Raw genomic sequence first — 19,199 nt, forward strand, 5'->3', positions numbered from 1 at the left:
CATTCCTCTTTTTATGTTTGAGAAAATCCAAAAGTGTCTGTCCTGTTCTATCAGCAAGAGACATGCAGGGTGTGCTTTTCTCTTCCATCATTTAAGCCAGGATTAATGGATTAATTTTTTATGCTCTGTGCATTATCTTATTTTATCTTCAGGTAGGAAATGTTACTCCCACTTGACAGATGAGGAAATAGAGGCTAAAAGAAGTTTGGTAGCTTGACCAAGATCAAGCAGCAGGTTAAATGGTAGAACCTGGAAAGTCTCACGTCAGAACCTCCACTCTTTGCTATTAAACTCTGTACTCCAGCTAGAGGAGGGGTGACATGTTGTGTTGCCAGGCAGGAGAAGGATTTCATGGCCTTGAAGATCCTTTCATACCAGCATTCGTGGGATGCTGTGAGGTCATGTAGGATGGTGAGACCCTTTCACACGAGGTTGATTTTGATGATAAATCACTGAACTGTGTTCTAGAAATGATTCAGTATTAATTCTGATACTGTGGGTGGGCATGGTTGCAGTATGGCAAATTATGGTGGATCCTAGGGCCTCGGGTTGTGTCATTGTTACTGCCATTGTGGAAACTAGCCAGATGGAGTTCTCCCAGGTGATTCCCAATGTTCTGTTTCTTTGCAGAGCCTGTGTCATCTTGGGGGTGATATTCCTTCTGTCCTCTGTGTGTATAGTGGTCAAAGCTATCCATGACCTCTCGACGAAGCTGCTCCCGGAAGTTGTAAGTTTCTTCTTTTTTCTTAAGTCTTTCCTGAGGGTACCAGCCTCTTGTATTACCTCTCACCCCAGACTTACTAGGGGAAGTTGGGGAGGTGGAGAGAAAATAAACAGTATCTTAGGAGTCCAGAAGACCTCATATTAGAATGTAAATGACTCAGCGGAGAAAAGCACTGGGCAAGACAAAAAGATAGTTGAGCTGGTGCATGTTCTGTGTCTTTTGACTACTTTTAATGTCTTTTATATTAAGAGAAATGAGGTGATTTTTATAGAGCAGTGATCCAACCTGTGTTGTTTGCATCTGTTCTGCATCCACTCAATGACTTATAGTAAGAATTATTTTTGTCCTTGCACCTCAATTCAGTACATAAATCTATTCACATTAGATTTTCTGACACAACTAACATTCAAATGCAGAAACTGGAGGACACAATTTCATATTAAAGTGTGTTTTCACCTCATTTTCTTGGTGAGAGGCACCAGATTCTTTTTTGTTGTTGTTGTTTTTTTTTTTTGCACTCTGATTCTATTTTTGCTCCACATCTTATGAATACTGGTAAAAAAAAAAAGACTTTTACAGTCTCCTGGAGGCTAATTTACCTATCAGGAGATGAAGATACTGCCATTACAATGATTCTCTCTACAAACTTACCTCAGAGATATGATGGGTTTAGTTTCTGACTGTCACCGTAAAGCAATTAATGCAATAAAGCAAATCACACATTTTTTTTGGTTTCCCAGTGCACATAGAAGTTATGTTAATACTATGTCTATTATATGTAGTCTGTTATGTGTTCAATGGCATTATATCTTAAAAAACAAAACCAATGTACATACCTTGATTTAAAAATACCTATTGCAAAGATAATGTGAGCTATCATCTGAGACTTCAGCAAGTCACAATCTGTTTGCAATGGTAACATCAAAGATCACTGACCACCGTAAGAAATGTAATAAAACGTGGGGGGAGGGGGATCGTAAACTGGGCGATCAGGATTGACATATATACATGAGTCTATATAAAATAGGTAACTAATATGGACCTGCTGTGTAGCACAGGGAACTCTACTCAATGCTCTGTAATGACCTATATGAGAAAAGAATCTTTTAAAGAAGAAAGAGTGGCTATATGTATATATGTAACTGATTCTCTTTGCTGTACACCTGAAACTAACACAACATTGTAAATCAACTATCCTCCAATAAAAATGTTTTTAAAAGTTTGAAATATTTTGAGGATTAACAGAATGTGACACAGGGATAGAAGGTGAGCAAATGCTGTTGGAAAAAATGGTGCCAATAGACTTACTGGACACAGGGTTACCACAAACTTTCAATTTGTAAAAAAAAAAAATAATTATCTACAAAGTGAGGTGAGATGAGGTGCGCCTGTTTATAAGTTGCATAGTGATGTAATGCAAAATTACGGGCTCTTCTTTCAGGGTGTGACTTGGTTTGTGCTCGACTATGTGCACCATCTTATAAAAGGCCTAAGTTATGAGACCTTTAGTTTCACTTTTAGAAAAACACATGTTAATCTTTTGGGGGTAATGTATTGCATGTGTGTGTGTGTGTTTATGGGAAGATGAAAATGGAGCAGGCATTACACTGTTTTTAGTAGAGCTGTTAAAGTGACTGCGTTAACTTGTCCTGTGTACCTAATGCCCCCACCCCTCGCCAGCTTGAACCTGAGATTAGAGCCATTCCCTTGGTACCTCCTCAGGACCTTAACTGTTATTTATCATCGCAACTAACATCTCAGTGACACGGAGGAAAGATGGATAGCAGGGTAGTAGTGTACCTACCTATGGATTTCATCTTTTTCAGAAGAGCTGGCTCAAGCAAATAATCCCATGTCTTATACTCCATATGTTATATCTTATCTTACTTTGGTCTTCCTGGTTACCTTGAATCTGGACTTGTTCATCATCTTCCTTCATCAGACTGACTATCATGTGTTCCATTCCACCAGAATCTGAAGCTTGAACAAAGTGAAAGTGAACATGTTGGTTTCCCAGTCATGTCCGACTCTCTGCAGTCCTATGGACTGCAGCCTGCCAGGCTCCTCTGTCCATGGGATTCTCCCAGCAATAATACTGGAGGGGTAGCTATTCCCTTCTCCAGGGATCTTCCTGACCCAGGGATTGAACCTGGGTCTGCTGCACTGCAGGCGGATTCTTTAGTGTCTGAGCTACCAGGGAAGCCCTTTAAAAATTAGTTGCTCAGTTGTGTCCGACTCTTTGCAGTCCTATGGACTGCAGCCTGCCAGTGTCCTCTGTCCATGGGATTCTCCCAGCAATAATACTGGAGGGGTAGCCATTCCCTTCTCCAGGGGATCTTCCCAACCTAGGGCTCAAACCCGATCTCTTGCACTGCAGACAGATTCTTAACTGTCTGAGCCACATCTAGACATAAAAGTATTGTGTGATTAATTAAGATGTCAGTCAGATAACATCTTTGCATTTTACAAGGGGTGGAAATCTGACTCCACTCCAAGAAATGTTTATTGGTGGGAATTTTCAGCACTGGGCTTGTTGACATTTTCATTTATTTAGGTGTTAAAAATTAATGTGAGGCAGGGCTTACTTGATGTAGAATGGATAGCTGTGCTCATAGACCTTGTTTGTGGCCCTCCTTGTTTTTGTCTTGTTTTTGTTTGTTATTTATCATCACAACTAACATCTCAGTGACACGGAGGAAAGATGGATAGCAGGGTAGTAGTGTACCTACCTATGGATTTCATCTTTTTCAGAAGAGCTGGCTCAAGCAAATAATCCCATGTCTTATACTCCATATATTATATCTTATCTTACCTTGGTCTTCCTGGTTACCTTGAATCTGGATTTGTTCATCGTCTTCCTTCATCAGACTGACTATCATGTGTTCCATTCCATCAGAATCTGAAGCTTGAAAAAAGTGAAAGGGAATATGTTGGTTTCCCAGTCGTGTCTGACTCTCTGCAGTCCTATGGACTGCAGCCTGCCAGGCTTCTCTGTTCATGGGATTCTCCGAGCAATAATACTGGAGGGGTAGCTATTCCCTTCTCCAGGGGATCTCCAGGGGTTTTAACTGGAAGCAGCCTTATATCTTATGGTACAAATATTCCTAAGAGAAGAAGCTCACCAAGTTAAAATCCACATCATTGCTAGGGTATCTCATGCCCAGCCTAGATGAGATCAGAGAGGGTGAAGACCTCTATGATTGAACCAAGACTGTCCCTGTCCTGGTAGGGTTCACACCAACTGTATGTTGTTAGTCCTGGTGTGGGATTTAAAAATCATACCCGCTTATGGTCATCCTGTCAGAACTCTAAGGAAAGATGTAAAGTGGTCTGTTGTATTTGTTTGTTTTTTTAGACCTTCAGGGTTGTGGAAACTCTGGCATATTTATGTAACCAAGTAACCAAGGCATATTTATACTTAAAATATTTGGGGAACCCTGGTTAGGAGCAGGTGATTAGTTTCTGGCAGACCAAATGCAGTCTGTGCCTCTTGGCGGCTCATAGTTGGTGGTAGTTGAAACCAGGGAGACTGGAGTTTAGGGTTTTGATATCCTAAATTTTATGTCCAAGTTACACCTTCACCCTTGCCCTCATCTGCAGAACTGCCTTTTTTTAAAAAGATTTTTTTATATGTACCATTTTAAAAGTCTTTATTGAATTTGTTATAGTATTACTTCTGTTTTATGTTTTGGATTTTTGGCCATGATGTATGTAGGATCTTAGCTCCCCAACCAGGGATTGAACCTGCACCCCCTGCATTGGAAGACAAAGTCTTAACCACTAGACCACTAGGGAAGTCCCCAGAATTACCTTTTGATGTATGATTTCCATCAAGTTGTTACATGGGTTTGTCTGAAGCAATGTTTTCCCTGCCCCAGGCCTGTTTCCCCAGCAGCTTTCTTTTTAATATCACCGGCACAATTCTCAGAGTGCGAGTAATTTGTGAGAATGGGTGAGTTTTGAAAAAAGCCATGCAGTTAGGAATCGCCCTCCTGTGCAGTTGGCTGGATCTGAGCCATGGTGTCGCCTGCTCCTCAGCCGCCTCATGCTGGAGGAGACAGGCCAGCCCATTCTCAGGGGACCCCCAGAAGGATTCCATAGTGTCTCCTGCAAGGGCCTCTTGGGCAGATGGCTTAAGTTTGCTCCGTCATGGCCTGCATGGGGTCTCATTGGATCATTGACGAAGCAGATTCCAAAAGAGCCTTCTCAGAAACTCTGCATGAACTGTGGTTTTTTAGAAGTTGGGGAGTGTGGGTGCTGCCGCAGATGCGGCGGCAGTGGTTTGGTATTATGTCTGTGGCTGCTTTGACATGAGCATCATTGTGTTGCTGTTTTCACACCCACCACGCTCTAGAAGGGAAGGCAGGGCCAGGTGGCACACTTCTCTCTTGTGGTGGCACCTGGGGGCTCTGAAAGCAGAAGTGAGCTTCCTGAGGTCATCAGCTGGCTGGTGGCAGTGCCTGGATTTGAACCCTTGTTTCCTTGTCTCGGGCTGTCTTGGCTCCTGATACTGTGGGATTCCGTGGTCCCACTGTTCACTGGCTTTTCAAGTTTGAACCTTCTGTCTTATTTCTTCTCCTTTTTTTTTTACCCACTCCATTTGTTTTTTGCTTTGCTTTTTCTTGTCCTCACATATTCAGGTGGAGGTGCCTGGCTCCCAGCTGATTCCATCCCTGGCATTTTCTGACTGCCACTGCTGCTCCCACCCTGCGGCCCCCTGCGATCTGTGCCACTGACCAGGGTGTGCTCCTGTTGCTTTGTCTGTTGAAAAGCATGCATGCAAGTGTACCCAGAAGCCATGGAAAAGCAGAAGTAGGGAATGAGGGAATTCGGGGGTTACATGGAGTCACGTGGAAAGAGGGGAGGGCGTGGAGGCTGAGTGACTCCCCCCGCCCCAGTACCCATGTGACCACTGCAAGCAAATTGCTCCATCTCTCTGACTCTGGGCTTCCGGATATGCCAAATGGGGACAATACTTGCATCAGGGGTTTATGATAAAGATCAAGTGAGCCGTTTACTTAAAATAATCGATATTATTAACAGGAGACAGTGCTACTAAGGTGGTGACTACTCTTGCCGTTCTGATTTTAAAGTTTCTGAACTGCTCGTGGCCTGAGTTCCTTTCAGAGGGGCCCCTTGATCCCTCTTTCCTGCCTCCTGGTCCCCCTCCCCCTGGCTGGATAGGACTGGTGCTTGTCTCTCTCTGGCTTCAGGCAGCCACAGCCAACTCTGGGCCCCTTCCTTTTGGGAACCCCAGCACACGGTGGGCAGGCGTCCTCTAAGTCTAACTCACCACTCGTCGGCTGTGAGACTTCCGGCAAATTGTGTCTTCTCTCTGAGAGACAGTTTCCTTCTTTGTAAACGGGTGTCACGCCCCCTGCTCCACAACAAGCATTGTGAGAACTAAACGATGTGATGAATGCGGAATTGCTCCATCAACTGTCGTGTGCTTGGCGAAAGCCAAAGGTATTATGTCAGATCCCATGACCCAGGAAGTCTCATCCTTTCCCATGCACTTTCTCTCAGTGACCTGTTGAGTTGTACTAGCTCATTACACTTTTCTGTTCATAGACTGTGACTCGTTTACCTTGAGCTCTTGACAGGGTCTGGGCCTAACCTCCTCCGTAAGTCACATGCACTAAAAGTGATAACAATTATAATTACAATGACGCATTGTTCCCAATTGGCAATGAATAATATATGGTCATATGCTGATAATAATAATTGCTGCCATGTGAGTGCCTACTGATCCTTACTGTGCCTACTGTCTAGGCACTGGGGATTCAAAGTCAGCTAGCACTAATGGTTAGAGTTTCTTCATTGCTCTGCAAAGGCCCTGACTTCTCCTAGGAGCTGGCATTTGCTCTCCAGCAAATGCTGGAGATGGTAAAGATGGACCAAGAGGTGACAAGCTACTGAAGAACGTAAGGAACTCTTCCCAGTAGCTCCTGAATGCTAAACACCTCACAAAACCAAAAGCCTACAAATCCAAGAGTCACAGTCACTGTGAAGGAAGACCCTTGGGGGACGTTCTCGCCCGTGGACTTGCAAGTACAATCCTAGTATATCCTTTACCAGAGTTATCGCTCTAGCTTTGTTCCTGAGAGTGAAATCCCATCCCATCTCCAGGAGCTCACGGCTGGGGAGAGACCCAGACAGCCTAAACATTTGATTTAGGTGATGAGGGCTGTAATAGATGAAGCCTGCTATGCGGGAGGCGTGTTGGGGCCTCCACTGTGATCTGAAGGAAGAGTGGACACTGGGGAGACAGGCTTGAGTGAGGAGGGTCTGGGGCTGAGGTCCAGGGAGGAGAAGGCTCTTAGAGGCTGAGCAGCCACAGGGACCAAGGGATCTGTGTGAGCTTGCTTTCTTTTTCTCAGGCGTTTGTTTCCTGTTTGTTTCCAGTGTGTCTGGAGGAAAAGAATAGAGAACGGAAAACGGAGAAGGAAGAAAGGAAAAATAACTCTGTTGTGGGTCAGGAGTGGTTGCTCGGCATTGCTTTGATTCTTCCTCGAGTCGCAGGGTTGCTTTCAAACCTCCCCTTGTTTTCGCTCAGCTAAGTTCTTGCCTGAGATTCCATCCCACCCACCAGAACAAAGGAGCTTCTGCCAAGAGGAGGGAGCCCCCCTCACAACTGTGTTCTTTCAGGCAACCAGTCGTGAGCCCTGTTTCATTTCCAGGCCTCGTGGGACACGAAGGTGGCTCACAGTGCGGGGTGGCCGCCTGCTTTCTGGGCACATCTCTTCCCTCAGTGTTGCTATATCCCCCTCACGCAGAGGCCTGGCTGGCTTTGCAGAGCTGGGGGCAGTCAGTGGTGTCCTTGCATGGGCCCCCGATGGGATTTCACTCTCAGGAACAAAGCTAGAGTGATAACTCTGGTAAAGGATATATTAGGATTGTACTTGCAAGTCCACGGGTGAGAACGTCCCCCAAGGGTCTTCCTTCACAGTGACTGTGACTCTTGGATTTGTAGGCTTTTGGTTTTGTGAGGTGTTTAGCATTCAGGAGTTACTGGGAAGAATTCCTTAAGTTCTTCAGTAGCTTGTCACCTCTTGGTCCATCTTTACCAGGTGGAGAGGATGGAACCAGCTTAGCCTGCCCCCTCCTCATACCCCTGTTTGTCTCCTCCCCTTCCTCCTTCCCTCTCACCCAGGGCCTCTCGCTTCCCCTCTGAGCTCCCACCTTGTCCACTTCTTTGGAAATGGCGCCTCTGCACTCACTCCTTCTGGAACCCTCAGTCACTGCCTGCCTGACTCCTCCTCCTCCTTAGGCAGATCCCTTCAAGTCCTTCCCACCCCCTTCTAGCCCCTGTTGCTCTCACAGATGCTGTGTCTGAAGACACTGATCCCTTCCTTCCCATTCCTCTTGTCCCTTCAGCTTCAAACCCAGCCTCCCCTCAGCCTTCCCAGCAGTCTTTCAAATCCATTCTGTATGACCTCCCTTGGGAGGTAGGAGATGGTTAACAGGACGACATGAGAGAGGACTGAGGGGCCAGGAGTGAAGCCTTGGGCCCAGGTGAGCAGGCTCACAGACATGCTGCCTACCCAGTCAGCTTGTCCGCCTCAGGCCTCTGGAGCAAGTGCCTCATCCATGGGAGTAAGTTTCTTGAGGATCTTGTACTGAGTGAGTACTCTGAGGCATGTCACCTTGTGGTTAAAGATGTGGGAGAGAATTCCCTGATGATGCAGTGCCCTAGATGAGTCACAAGCTGGAATCAAGATTGCTGGGAGAAATATCAGCAACCTCAGATATGAAGATGATACCACTCTAATGGCAGAAAGTGAAGAGAAACTAAAGAGCCTCTTGATGAGGGTGAAAGAGGAGAGTGAACAAGCCGGCTTAAAATTCAGTATTCCAAAACCTAAGATTATGGCATCCAGTCCCATCACTTCATGGCAAATAGATGGGGAACAGTGGAAATAGTGACATTTTATTTTCTTGGGCTCCAAAATCATTGCAGATGGTGACTGCAGCCATGAAATTAAAAGACGGCTGCTCCTTGGAAGAAAAGCTGTGACAAACCTAGACAGCATATTCAAAAGCAGAGACATCACTTTGCCGACAAAGGTCCGTAGGAAAAAAAAACAAACTATGGGGTTTTTCCCAGTAGTCATGTAAGAATGTGAGAGTTGGACCATGAAGAAGGCTGAGCACTGAAGAATTGTTGCTTTTGAATTGTGGTGCTGGAGAAGACTCTTGAAAGCCCCTTGGACTGCAAGGAGGTGAAACCAGTCAACCCTAAAGGAAATCAACCCTGAATATTCACTGAAAGGACTGAAGCCGAAGCTACAATACTTTGGCCACTGGATGTGAAAAGCCAAATCATTGGAAAAGGCCCTGATACTAGGAAAGACTGAAGGCAAAAGGAGAAGAAGGAGGCAGAAGATGAGATGGTTAGCATGACTGATTCAATGGACATGAATCTGAACAAGCTCTATGAGATTGTGAAGGATTGGGAAGCCTGGCATGCTGCAGTCCATGGGATCCCAAAGAGTCTGAACAAGACCTAGTGACTGAACAGCAGCAACAGCTTCTGCTGTAGAGGTCATAGGTTTGATCCCTGGTCGGAGAAGTAAGATCCTGCATGCTTGCGGTGCAGCAAAAAATAAATAAATAAATAAATGTGGACGCTGAGGTCAGGGAGACAGAGCCCAACTCTGCCTCTTCCTAACTAGAGAAAGATGGGGCAGGGGTCCCAGCCTTCTATGTCTCAGTCTCTTTTTTGTAAAATGGAAATAGTAATAGCAGTCTTCTTGCGAAGCTTGCTAAGAAAGAAAATAAAACAATATAGATGATGCATTTAGCAAATAATTGTTGAGTGGACGTTGACTAATACTATGGTTGTTGGACCAGAGAAGAGGTTTCTGAGGAAGTTGGTGGACCTTCTGATGCCTTTAGTTCTAGAAGCTTAGTCTGTATTGAACCATCCAGGAAATGCATTCAGGGATCCTATTTTCAGCTCAGATTGGGTAATGGTATAGGCACCTTCTTGTACAATAACCTATAATTCCTGGATCTGCTATGAGCAATAGATTCATGTTCCCATATGACATGCTCTCAAGCATAACTCTGAATTTAATTTGGGAGTTGTATTGACTCCCAAATACTTTAAAAACAGACACGTGTACACAGTCAAGGTCCTCACCATCCATCCAACCTTCCAACATCGCCCCAGCACTGCACAGAGAAAGTCAGAAAATTCCTGCTGTTAGATCATCAATGGTGTCCCACTCTTACTACTTTAGACAGAATTATTCCATCACCTCAGCAAGATTGACCTCTTCATTTATTCTAGAGCCACAGCCCACAAGTTTCTAAACAGAAGAGAACTGAGCTCTGATGAAAGTGAGTTATATTGGCTGGAGTGATCTCATGGAGAATCAGTTCAGTTCAACCGTGAACTTCCAGATGTGCAAGTTGGTTTTAGAAAAGGCAGAGGAACCAGAGATCAAATTGCCAACATCTGCTGGATCATCGAAAAAGCAAGAGAGTTCCAGAAAAACATCTATTTCTGCTTTATTGACTATGCCAAAGCCTTTGACTGTGTGGATCACAATAAACCGTGGAGAATTCTGAAAGAGATAGGAATACCAGACCACCTGACCTGCCTCTTGAGAAACCTATATGCAGGTCAGGAAGCAACAGTAAGAACTGGACATGGAACAACAGACTGGTTCCAAATAGGAAAAGGAGTATGTCAAGGCTGTATATTGTCACCCTGTTTATTTAACTTGTATGCAGAGTACATCATGAGAAATGCTGGACTGGAAGAAGCAGAAGCTGGAATCAAGATTGCAGGGAGAAATATCAATAACCTCAGATATGCAGATGACACCACCCTTATGACAGAAAGTGAAGAGGAACTAAAAAGCCTCTTGATGAAAGTGAAAGTGGAGAGTGAAAAAGTTGGCTTAAAGCTCAACATTCAGAAAACGAAGATCATGGCATCTGGTCCCATCACTTCATGGGAAATAGATGGGGAAACAGTGGAAACAGTGTCAGACTTTATTTTTTTTGGGCTCCAAAATCACTGCAAGATGGTGATTGCAGCCATGAAATTAAAAGACGCTTACTCCTTGGAAGGAAAGTTATGACCAATGTAGATAGCATATTGAAAAGCAGAGACATTACTTTGCCAACAAAGGTCCGTCTAGTCAAGGCTATGGTTTTTCCTGTGGTCATGTATGGATGTGAGAGTTGGACTGTGAAGAAAGCTGAGTGCTGAAGAATTGATGCTTTTGAATGGTGGTGTTGGAGAAGACTCTTGAGAGTCCCTTGGACTGCAAGGAGATCCAACTAGTCCATTCTAAAGGAGATCAGTCCTGGGTGTTCTTTGGAAGGACTGATGCTAAAGCTGAAACTCCAATACTTTGGCCACCTCATGTGAAGAGTTGACTCATTGGAAAAGACTCTGATGCTGGGAGGGATTGGGGGCGGGAGGAGAAGGGGACGACAGAGGATGAGATGGCTGGATGGCATCACCGACTCGATAGACGTGGGTTTGAGTGAACTCCTGGAGTTGGTGATGGACAGGGAGGCCTGGCGTGCTGCGATTCATGGGGTTGCAAAGAGTCGGACACGACTGAGTGACTTTTAACTCATGGAGAATAGAGCCCAGAAATAGATGCATACATAGCTGGTCAACTGGCTTTCAACAAAGGTGCCAGGGCAATTTAGTAGGGAAAAAAGTCTCTCTTCAACAGATGGTGCTGGAGCAACTGGAAAGCTTTATGAACAAAAATGGACATTTACCTTTATATAAAAACTAGTTCAAAATGAATCAAAAACCTCAGTGTAAAATCTAAAACCCTAATACTTCTAAAGGAAAGTAAAACAGAACATTTAGGTATTTAGGTGAAATTTATTAGATTTGGCAGTAAAAGTTTGCACCATAAAATAAAATAATTGAAAATTGGACTTTATAAAAGTAAGAAACCTTTGCTATGACACCATTTATGACAAGACTGCACAGACAGCATACATAGATCAGACAGAAGACTTGTCTCCAGAACATGTAAAGAACAGTTTAATAAGAAGACCCATAGTCATGTACGGATGTGAGAGTTGGACTGTAAAGAAGGCTGAGCACCAAGGAATTGATGCCTTGCAAGTGTGGTGCTGGAGGGAGAAGACTCTTGAGAGTCCAAAGGGCTTTGTGGGCAAAGTACAAGGATCAAACCAGTCAATCCTAAAGGAAATCAACCCTGAATATTCATTGGAGAGACTGGTGCTGAAGCTCCAATACTTTGGCCACCTGATGCAAAGAGCTGACTCACTGGAAAAGATCCTGATACTAGAAAAGATTGAGGGCAAAGAGGAGAAGGGGGTGACTGAGGATGAGATGGTTGGATGGTTGACTCAATGTACATGAGTTTGAGCAAGCTCGGGGAGATAGTGAAGGACAGGGAAGCCTGGCATAGTGCAGTTCATGTGGTTGCAAAGAGCTGGACATGACTTAGCGACTGAACAACAACAATAAGAAGACAATCTGATAAGAGAACAGGCATAAGATTTACAGACAGTTCCTAGGAGAAGAGATAAATGAAGAGCCAATAAACACATGAAAAATTGCTCAATATTATTAGTCTCCATGGAATTACAAATTAAAACTACCATAAGATACCACTACATACCCATTTGAATGTCTAAACTTGAAAAAAACGAAAATATGTGGACCATTTACAGCTCTCATACGTTGATGATGAGAGGATAAAATGATTCATGTACTTTGGAAAAGAGTTCAGAGGTTTGTTAAAACATAAACATCCATTTACAATATGACCTAGCCATTCCTTCCCTAGATATTTACCCAAGAGAAATGAACATATACATTTGTAGAAAGACCCTCAAACAAATGTTTATTGCATTTGGATTTCTAATATCAAAACCTAAAATGAATCCAAATGTGTATGAAGAGGTGAAAAGGTGGTGTATCCATACAGTGGAGCACTACTCCGCAATAGAAAAGGTACTGCTGACTCATACAACGTGGATGGAACTCAGGATAATTAAGGTGGGCTCCAGATGCAAAGCCAAAAGAAATACATTAACAGTGTACAGGCATATCTTGGAGATTCTGTGGATTTCATTCTATACCATTGCAAAATATTGCAATAAAGCAAGTCATGTAAAGTTTTAGATTTCCCAGTACATAGAAAAGTTACATTTACACTATACTGTATGTAAGTGTGCAGTAACATTATATCCAAATATATACATATATACCTTAATTTTAAAAGTAGTTTATTGCTAAAGACACTAACCATCCTCTTTAGCCTTCATTGAGTTGTAGGTATCATCAAACATCATGGATCACAGATCACCACGACAAATATAATAATAATAAAAAAAGCTTGAAACAGTGTGAGAATTACCAAAATGTGACCGAGACACAAAGTGAGCAAATGTAATTGGAAGAATGGCACTGACAGGCTTGCTCAATGCATGGTTGCCACAAGCCCTCAGTTTATAATAAATACAGTATCTGTGAAGCACAGTAAAAGGAGATATGCCTGTATCATTCCACTTATATAAATTTTTAGATGCAATCCCAGTAGCCAAGACATGGAAAAAAGCTAGATGTCCATCAACAAATAAATGGATAAAGATGATGTGGTATATACACAATGGAATATTACTCAGCCATTAAAGAGGAATGAAAAAATGCCATTTGCAGCAACAGGATGGACCTAGAGATTATCATACAAAGTGAAGTAAGTAATAAGGAGAAAAACAAATACCATATGATATCACTTATATGTGGAATCTAAAATGTGACACAAATGAACTTATCTATGAAGCAGACTCACCGACATAGAGAACAGACTTGTGTTTACCAGAGGGAGGGAGTGGGGGCTGGGACGGGAAGGACTGGGAGTTTGAGATTAGCAGATGCAAGCTATTATATATAGAATGGATAAACAACAAGGTCCTACTTGGCGCAGGGAGCTATATTCCATGTCCTGTGATAAACCATAATGGAAAAGAATGTGAAAAATGTATATGTAGTGTAACTGAATCACTTTGCTGTACAGCAGAAATTAGCACATTGCAAATCAACTATACATCAATAAAATAAATTCTAGGTGCAGTCTAATCTATAGTGACAGAAGGCAGATAGTGGTTGCCAGAGGATGGTGTTAGAAGTGGGAGGGATTATTAAAGAGTCATAAGGAAGCTTTTGGGGGTGATGGAAAATAGCCTCTTGGTTTTGGTGATGGTTTCACGGGCATAAAGATATGTCAACACTGATCAAGCTGTCTGCTTTAAATATATACAGTGCAGGTACATCCAGATGACACGCTTGAACACAAGTGACCTCACATTGCCACACCAGATAGGAATCCTGCTCAGATCTAACAGGATAAATATCTTAAGTTGCTATGAAGTGAGAGTTTAGTTTCCTGACTGTAACCCATACCTGGAATATAGACAGCACTGCTAAAATTTATCCTGTAAACAGTCGATGCTATGAAGACAAAATAAATGATAAGAGAGGAAAGTGCAGATAGTAGGCTCCATGTAACAGCTGTAATCAGAGGTAGCTAGTGAGAGGAGCTTTTGCTGAAAATGACTGATCTCATGCAGTTGCCAGAAACACCCCTGAAGTGCCTGCTGGTGGCTCAGTCTCCTGAGTGAGACTATTAACCATTTTAAACCTGAAAATGTGGGTGGTCTGTCTTTTCAGTTCTTTGCATGCAGTGCGGTTTGTTTGTCAGTTCAGGTGTTACCTAGGAAATCGCTCTGAGGATCTCTTATTGGTTCTCTCTTCCTTGCTGTGTAAGCCTTGGATTTTAATCAGAATGTGATGTCTGTGAGCAGTCTGCCATGTTGCTCTATTCAGTTACACCTCTTTGTGCTTTCTGTTTCGTAAAAGCACTTTTTAGCTTGAGGCTCATTAGACCTTCGCAGTATTTCCGAAGTGGGCAGAGATACCACCATTTAATAACAAGGAAACAGACCTTCAGATAAAAAAATTAAAATGACTGTGTAGTAGCCAGTGTCAGAGACACACACGGCAAACCAGGACCTGGACTGGTTGGGGGCTCTTTCTCGTCCATAGATTGCCTCCTGAATACTACGGAGTTTGAGACCCAAAAGCAAGCTTTTCAGAAAAGCTAATACAGCTGACTTGCTTTCCAGGTAGAACATGCAGCCCACAGACTCCTCATAGGAGATAATGAATCAGCTCCATGTCTAGGGTTTCCCACACTCAACTCAATGGGCGTGAACTCTGTCCACCCCTGCCATCTTCCCTGCGGCCTTGAAGATCCCAAGATGACATGTGCTATGAAAACCTGTCTAGGGGGCTTCTGGGTTATGGTAACAAAAATGGAGAAGAGAAAGGAAGGGAAAGAGAAAGGAAGGGAAGGAGAAAGGGAAATGTGCCCATTCTTCATCTCCTGGAAACATCTGTATATTTAAAGGTACGGGTATTTATCAAAGGAGGATGTTGCAGGGTCAAGGTTGAATACATCACTATTTAGATGCATCTGCACTTGACCTCGGAAAGGTTATCTCTTGTACTTGTTTTCCCAACTAGAATGAGAGAATTTATCACGCTAACTTAGCACTTCTTTTTCTTTGTGAGATTTTGAGAATGCTTTTATCTTTGCAAGAATAACATTTTTTTCGAAAGTGGTTTAACATTTTAAGGTAATTAGTTTTTTTCATTCACTTCTCTAAGTATAGCATGTACAGTCCTCATAACATTTCTGATTTTCTGTTTATTGTTTAGCTAATGGATAGAATCGTACTGAATGCTTTTTTATTTCTCAAGCTTTGACTGAAGTACGCCTGTGTGCCTGGTGCACACAACACATCCCAGTACAGCAGAGCCATGGGGACCACGTTTCCACAGTGATGAGAGCACCTCCTGTAAATTACTTGTGCTCCATTCTCCCATCACATGAGCAGTGCTGGTACTTTGGAATAGTCTGCCTGTGACTGGAATGTATTTGGTGACAAAGCCACACGTTACTGTGTTGTTAAGGAAACATTTGATACTGGGAAATATTAGGTTGGACAAAAAGTTTGTTCAAGTTTTCCCAAACATGTCAAACTTTTTTCCAACCCAATAGTTTGGGCACATTGCGTAAAAATTTTTCTTAAATAATCCTGTTGAAAGTGGGCTCTCATCATCTGAGCCTCCATGGACTCAATATATAGGACCTTTACTCTAAACATGTTATGGGAAAACTCAAACTTTTTGGCTAGCTCAATAGTTTGGGCACAATGGGTAAAAATTCATTAAATAATCCAGTTGAAAGTGGGCTCTCTCATCATCTGAGCCTCCATAGACTCAATATAGGACCTTTAAAGAACTTTCTGAACAGAGATAAAGCATGAGAACTGAGCTGACTGTGGGCGCTCGTGAAGGTCAGCTGCTGTAGGAGGGACCCTGGACCTTCTCCTTTGTTTCTGTACAGTGGCTGTTCACAGAGGGAGGCTGTGTGCAGAGACTGTTACAAGAGGAAACAGCTGAGTTAAGGCTCTCACTGTTGAGAGCTGTGGTCATCCATGGCCCCCTTCTGCTAGTGAGAAGCAGCATTGGTGACCGTGTTGCACTAGGCTCTGCCTGCTGTCCTTCTGCTTTACCGAACCCTCCCCCATCTCCATTTGGCATTATCCAAATACCACCCCACTCCAATATAGGCGCCCTGCTCCCATGACACCTCCTGTTGATTGCTGGGCACACCATAGTGTAATTTCCTGTCTACTTGTCTTCCTGAGAAGACTGTCGGCTCTTTGATGACTTAGCCTTGCATGTAGCAGAAACTCAGTAAATGGGCTGCATGCATGAGGCTATTGTCCCTACCAGGCAACAGGCTAGAGCCACATGTAGGAAAAGGTTGTAACTAAGAGGAGCTTATCTCTCAAGGAAATCCAAGCAGAGATTACCTGGGACCTTGCTCTGGACACTTACTGACCTTCTTTGAAAGAAACTCTGCTTGCAAACCTGGCTTGTCTCAAACCCCTGCCCCCACCATCCATTTATATCCTAGAGTTTTCTGTGCTGTGGTGCTAGAGATGTATGTGAAGAGGTGATACAAGGGTGAGGCACCCCATATCTCTGGCTCCTTCAGGCCATTGATGATGTTATTTGCCCATCATATAGATTCATGCACCTCTCTCCCGTTGGTGGACACTGGGTAATTTCCAGCTTTGTCACTATATCAAAGCTGTTAGAATGAACCTTGTTGTACTATCATGGTACTATGTAGTGTGGGCAGATGGTGTTTGTTTTTTCTTTTCCTTAAAAAAATTTTTTTATTAAAGTGTAGTTGATCTACAATGTCGTGTTAATTTCAGGTTACAGCAAAGCGAATCAGTTATACATATACATATATCAGTTATACATATACATATGTCCAACTCATTTTTAGATTCTTTTTGCATATAGATCATTAGAATGTGTTGAGTAGAGTTCCTTATGCTATACAGGAGGGCCTTATTAGTTATGTTTTATATATAGTAATGTGTATATGTCAATCCCAATTCCCAATTTATTCCTCTCCTACTGTTACCCCTGGTAACCATAAATTTACCTTCCATAATATATCTGTAACTCTATTTCTGTTTTGCAAGTTCATTTGTATCTTAAAAAAAAAAATTAGAGTATAATTGCTTTACAATGTTATGTTGGTTTCTGCCATCAGTTCAGTTCAGTCGCTCAGTCGTGTCCGACTCTTTGCGACCCCATGAATCGCAGCACGCCAGGCCTCCCTGTCCATCACCATCTCCTGGAATTCACTCAGACTCACATCTGTCGAGTCGGTGATGCCATCCATCCATCTCATCCTCTGTCGTCCCCTTTCCCTCCTGCCCCCAATCCCTCCCAGCATCAGAGTCTTTTCCAATGAGTCAACTCTTCGCATGAGGTGGCCAAAGTACTGGAGTTTCAGCTTTAGCATCATTCCTTCCAAAGAAATCCCAGGGCTGATCTCCTTCAGAATGGACTGGTTGGTCAGCTTTAAGTATATATATCTCCTCCTCCTCGAATCTCCCTCTTACTCCCCCATCCAAAGACACTAGCCTACTCCTCTAGGTCAGCACAGAGCACCTAGCTGAGCCCCCTGTGCTATACAGCAGCTCCCCACTAGCATCTGTGTTACACATGGACTGAGTGACTCGACTGAACTGAACTGAGTGTGTATATGTCAGTCCTGCTCTCCCAGTTCATCCTGCCCTCCTCTCCCCCACTGTGTCCACCTGTCCATTCTCTTAAGTCTGCATTTATATTCCTGCCCTGCAAATACGTTCCAGATGGTGTTTTTGAGAACAGTGTTTTGGAGAGGAGTTTTTGGATAGTAGAGGACGTGTGTGTGTTTTAATAGGTACTCTGCCAACTTGCCCTTGAGTGTGGCTGCGCCAGTTTACATTCTCGATTGTCACTGTATTTGATAACCTTCACACTTCCCAGTTTTCCAGTCTAATGAGAGAAAAATGATATTTCATTTTAGTCTGCTTTCCCTTGATTATTGGTGAAATCAATTATACATTAAAAAGTATATTTATTGTCCGTTTCCTCTTTTATAAACTGCTACTTTGCCCATTTTTCTGTTGTTGTCTTTTTCTTATTCATTCTTAGGAGTTATCCATATATTCTGTGTACCAGTCTTGTTGTATACAAGTTGCAATTGTATACAATTTTAGACGTAACCCTTTGCCCTCATCTTGCCTTTTAAGTGTCATGAAATTTACCAGTCTTTTCCTCTGTGGGATTGTGGTGGTTGTGTTTTGCTGGAGAAGGTAGGGGGTTAAGAATGCTTTTACTCCTATGAATTAGATAATAATAATGTGTGAATGTGAATAAATGAATAAATCCATCCATGAGTTTATGCATAATCCTCCAATAATGGAAACTAAGAGTCTGCATTAGGTTTTATTAGGGTAAACAGTTATTTCTCATTCCTGCTCTTTCCATTTGTATGAAAGAATCTTCTTTTAAAATAATCTTGCCCTATCTCTACCCCAGGGAAGAAGTGGCTTTCTTATCTGATCCGTGTATTAGGGAGAAGGGCCTCTCTCTATCTCTATTTGAGATCTGCAGTTTTGTAGACAGCATAAGTTCTCTTAACCTTTGCTCATTTGATGCAGAGGCTCTTCCTCCACTGGGATGCACGTTGCTCAGCGTGTCCAACTCTTTGCCACCCGATGGACTATGGCCCATCAAGCTCCTCTGCCAGTGGGATTTCCCAGGCAAGAATATTGGAGTGGGTTGCCATTTCCTTCTCCAGGGGATCTTTCTGACCTGGGATTGAACTCGCATCTCCTGCATTGCCGGTGGATGCTTTGCTGAGGACCTGTGCTTTTCTTGTCTGAATAATTAATAGAGCTCAGATTTGGAAACCAGTTTGGCACACATCTAAGCCATGTTCTCCAACATCATCTTTAATGGTAATAAAGCTTACATTTTGGTTTAGAAAGAAAAATACATTACTGCCCGGATGCTGTAAAGATATCTTTACCTTAT

At 43.1% G+C, this 19,199-nt stretch overlaps 1 protein-coding gene across 1 annotated transcript in view; it reads left to right on the forward strand.

Annotated features, from left to right (window-relative positions):
• Positions 1–19,199, forward strand: part of TMEM163 (transmembrane protein 163) — a 270,059-nt gene that overhangs the window by 221,580 nt on the left and 29,280 nt on the right. Inside the window, exon 5 of the mRNA XM_025261843.3 lies at positions 631–727. Within this exon, the coding sequence (XP_025117628.1) occupies positions 631–727 (97 nt within the window). The remainder of the gene's footprint in view (positions 1–630; positions 728–19,199) is intronic.

The sequence above is a fragment of the Bubalus bubalis genome, chromosome 2, assembly GCF_019923935.1.
Source record: "Bubalus bubalis isolate 160015118507 breed Murrah chromosome 2, NDDB_SH_1, whole genome shotgun sequence".
Lineage (NCBI taxonomy): Eukaryota > Metazoa > Chordata > Mammalia > Artiodactyla > Bovidae > Bubalus > Bubalus bubalis.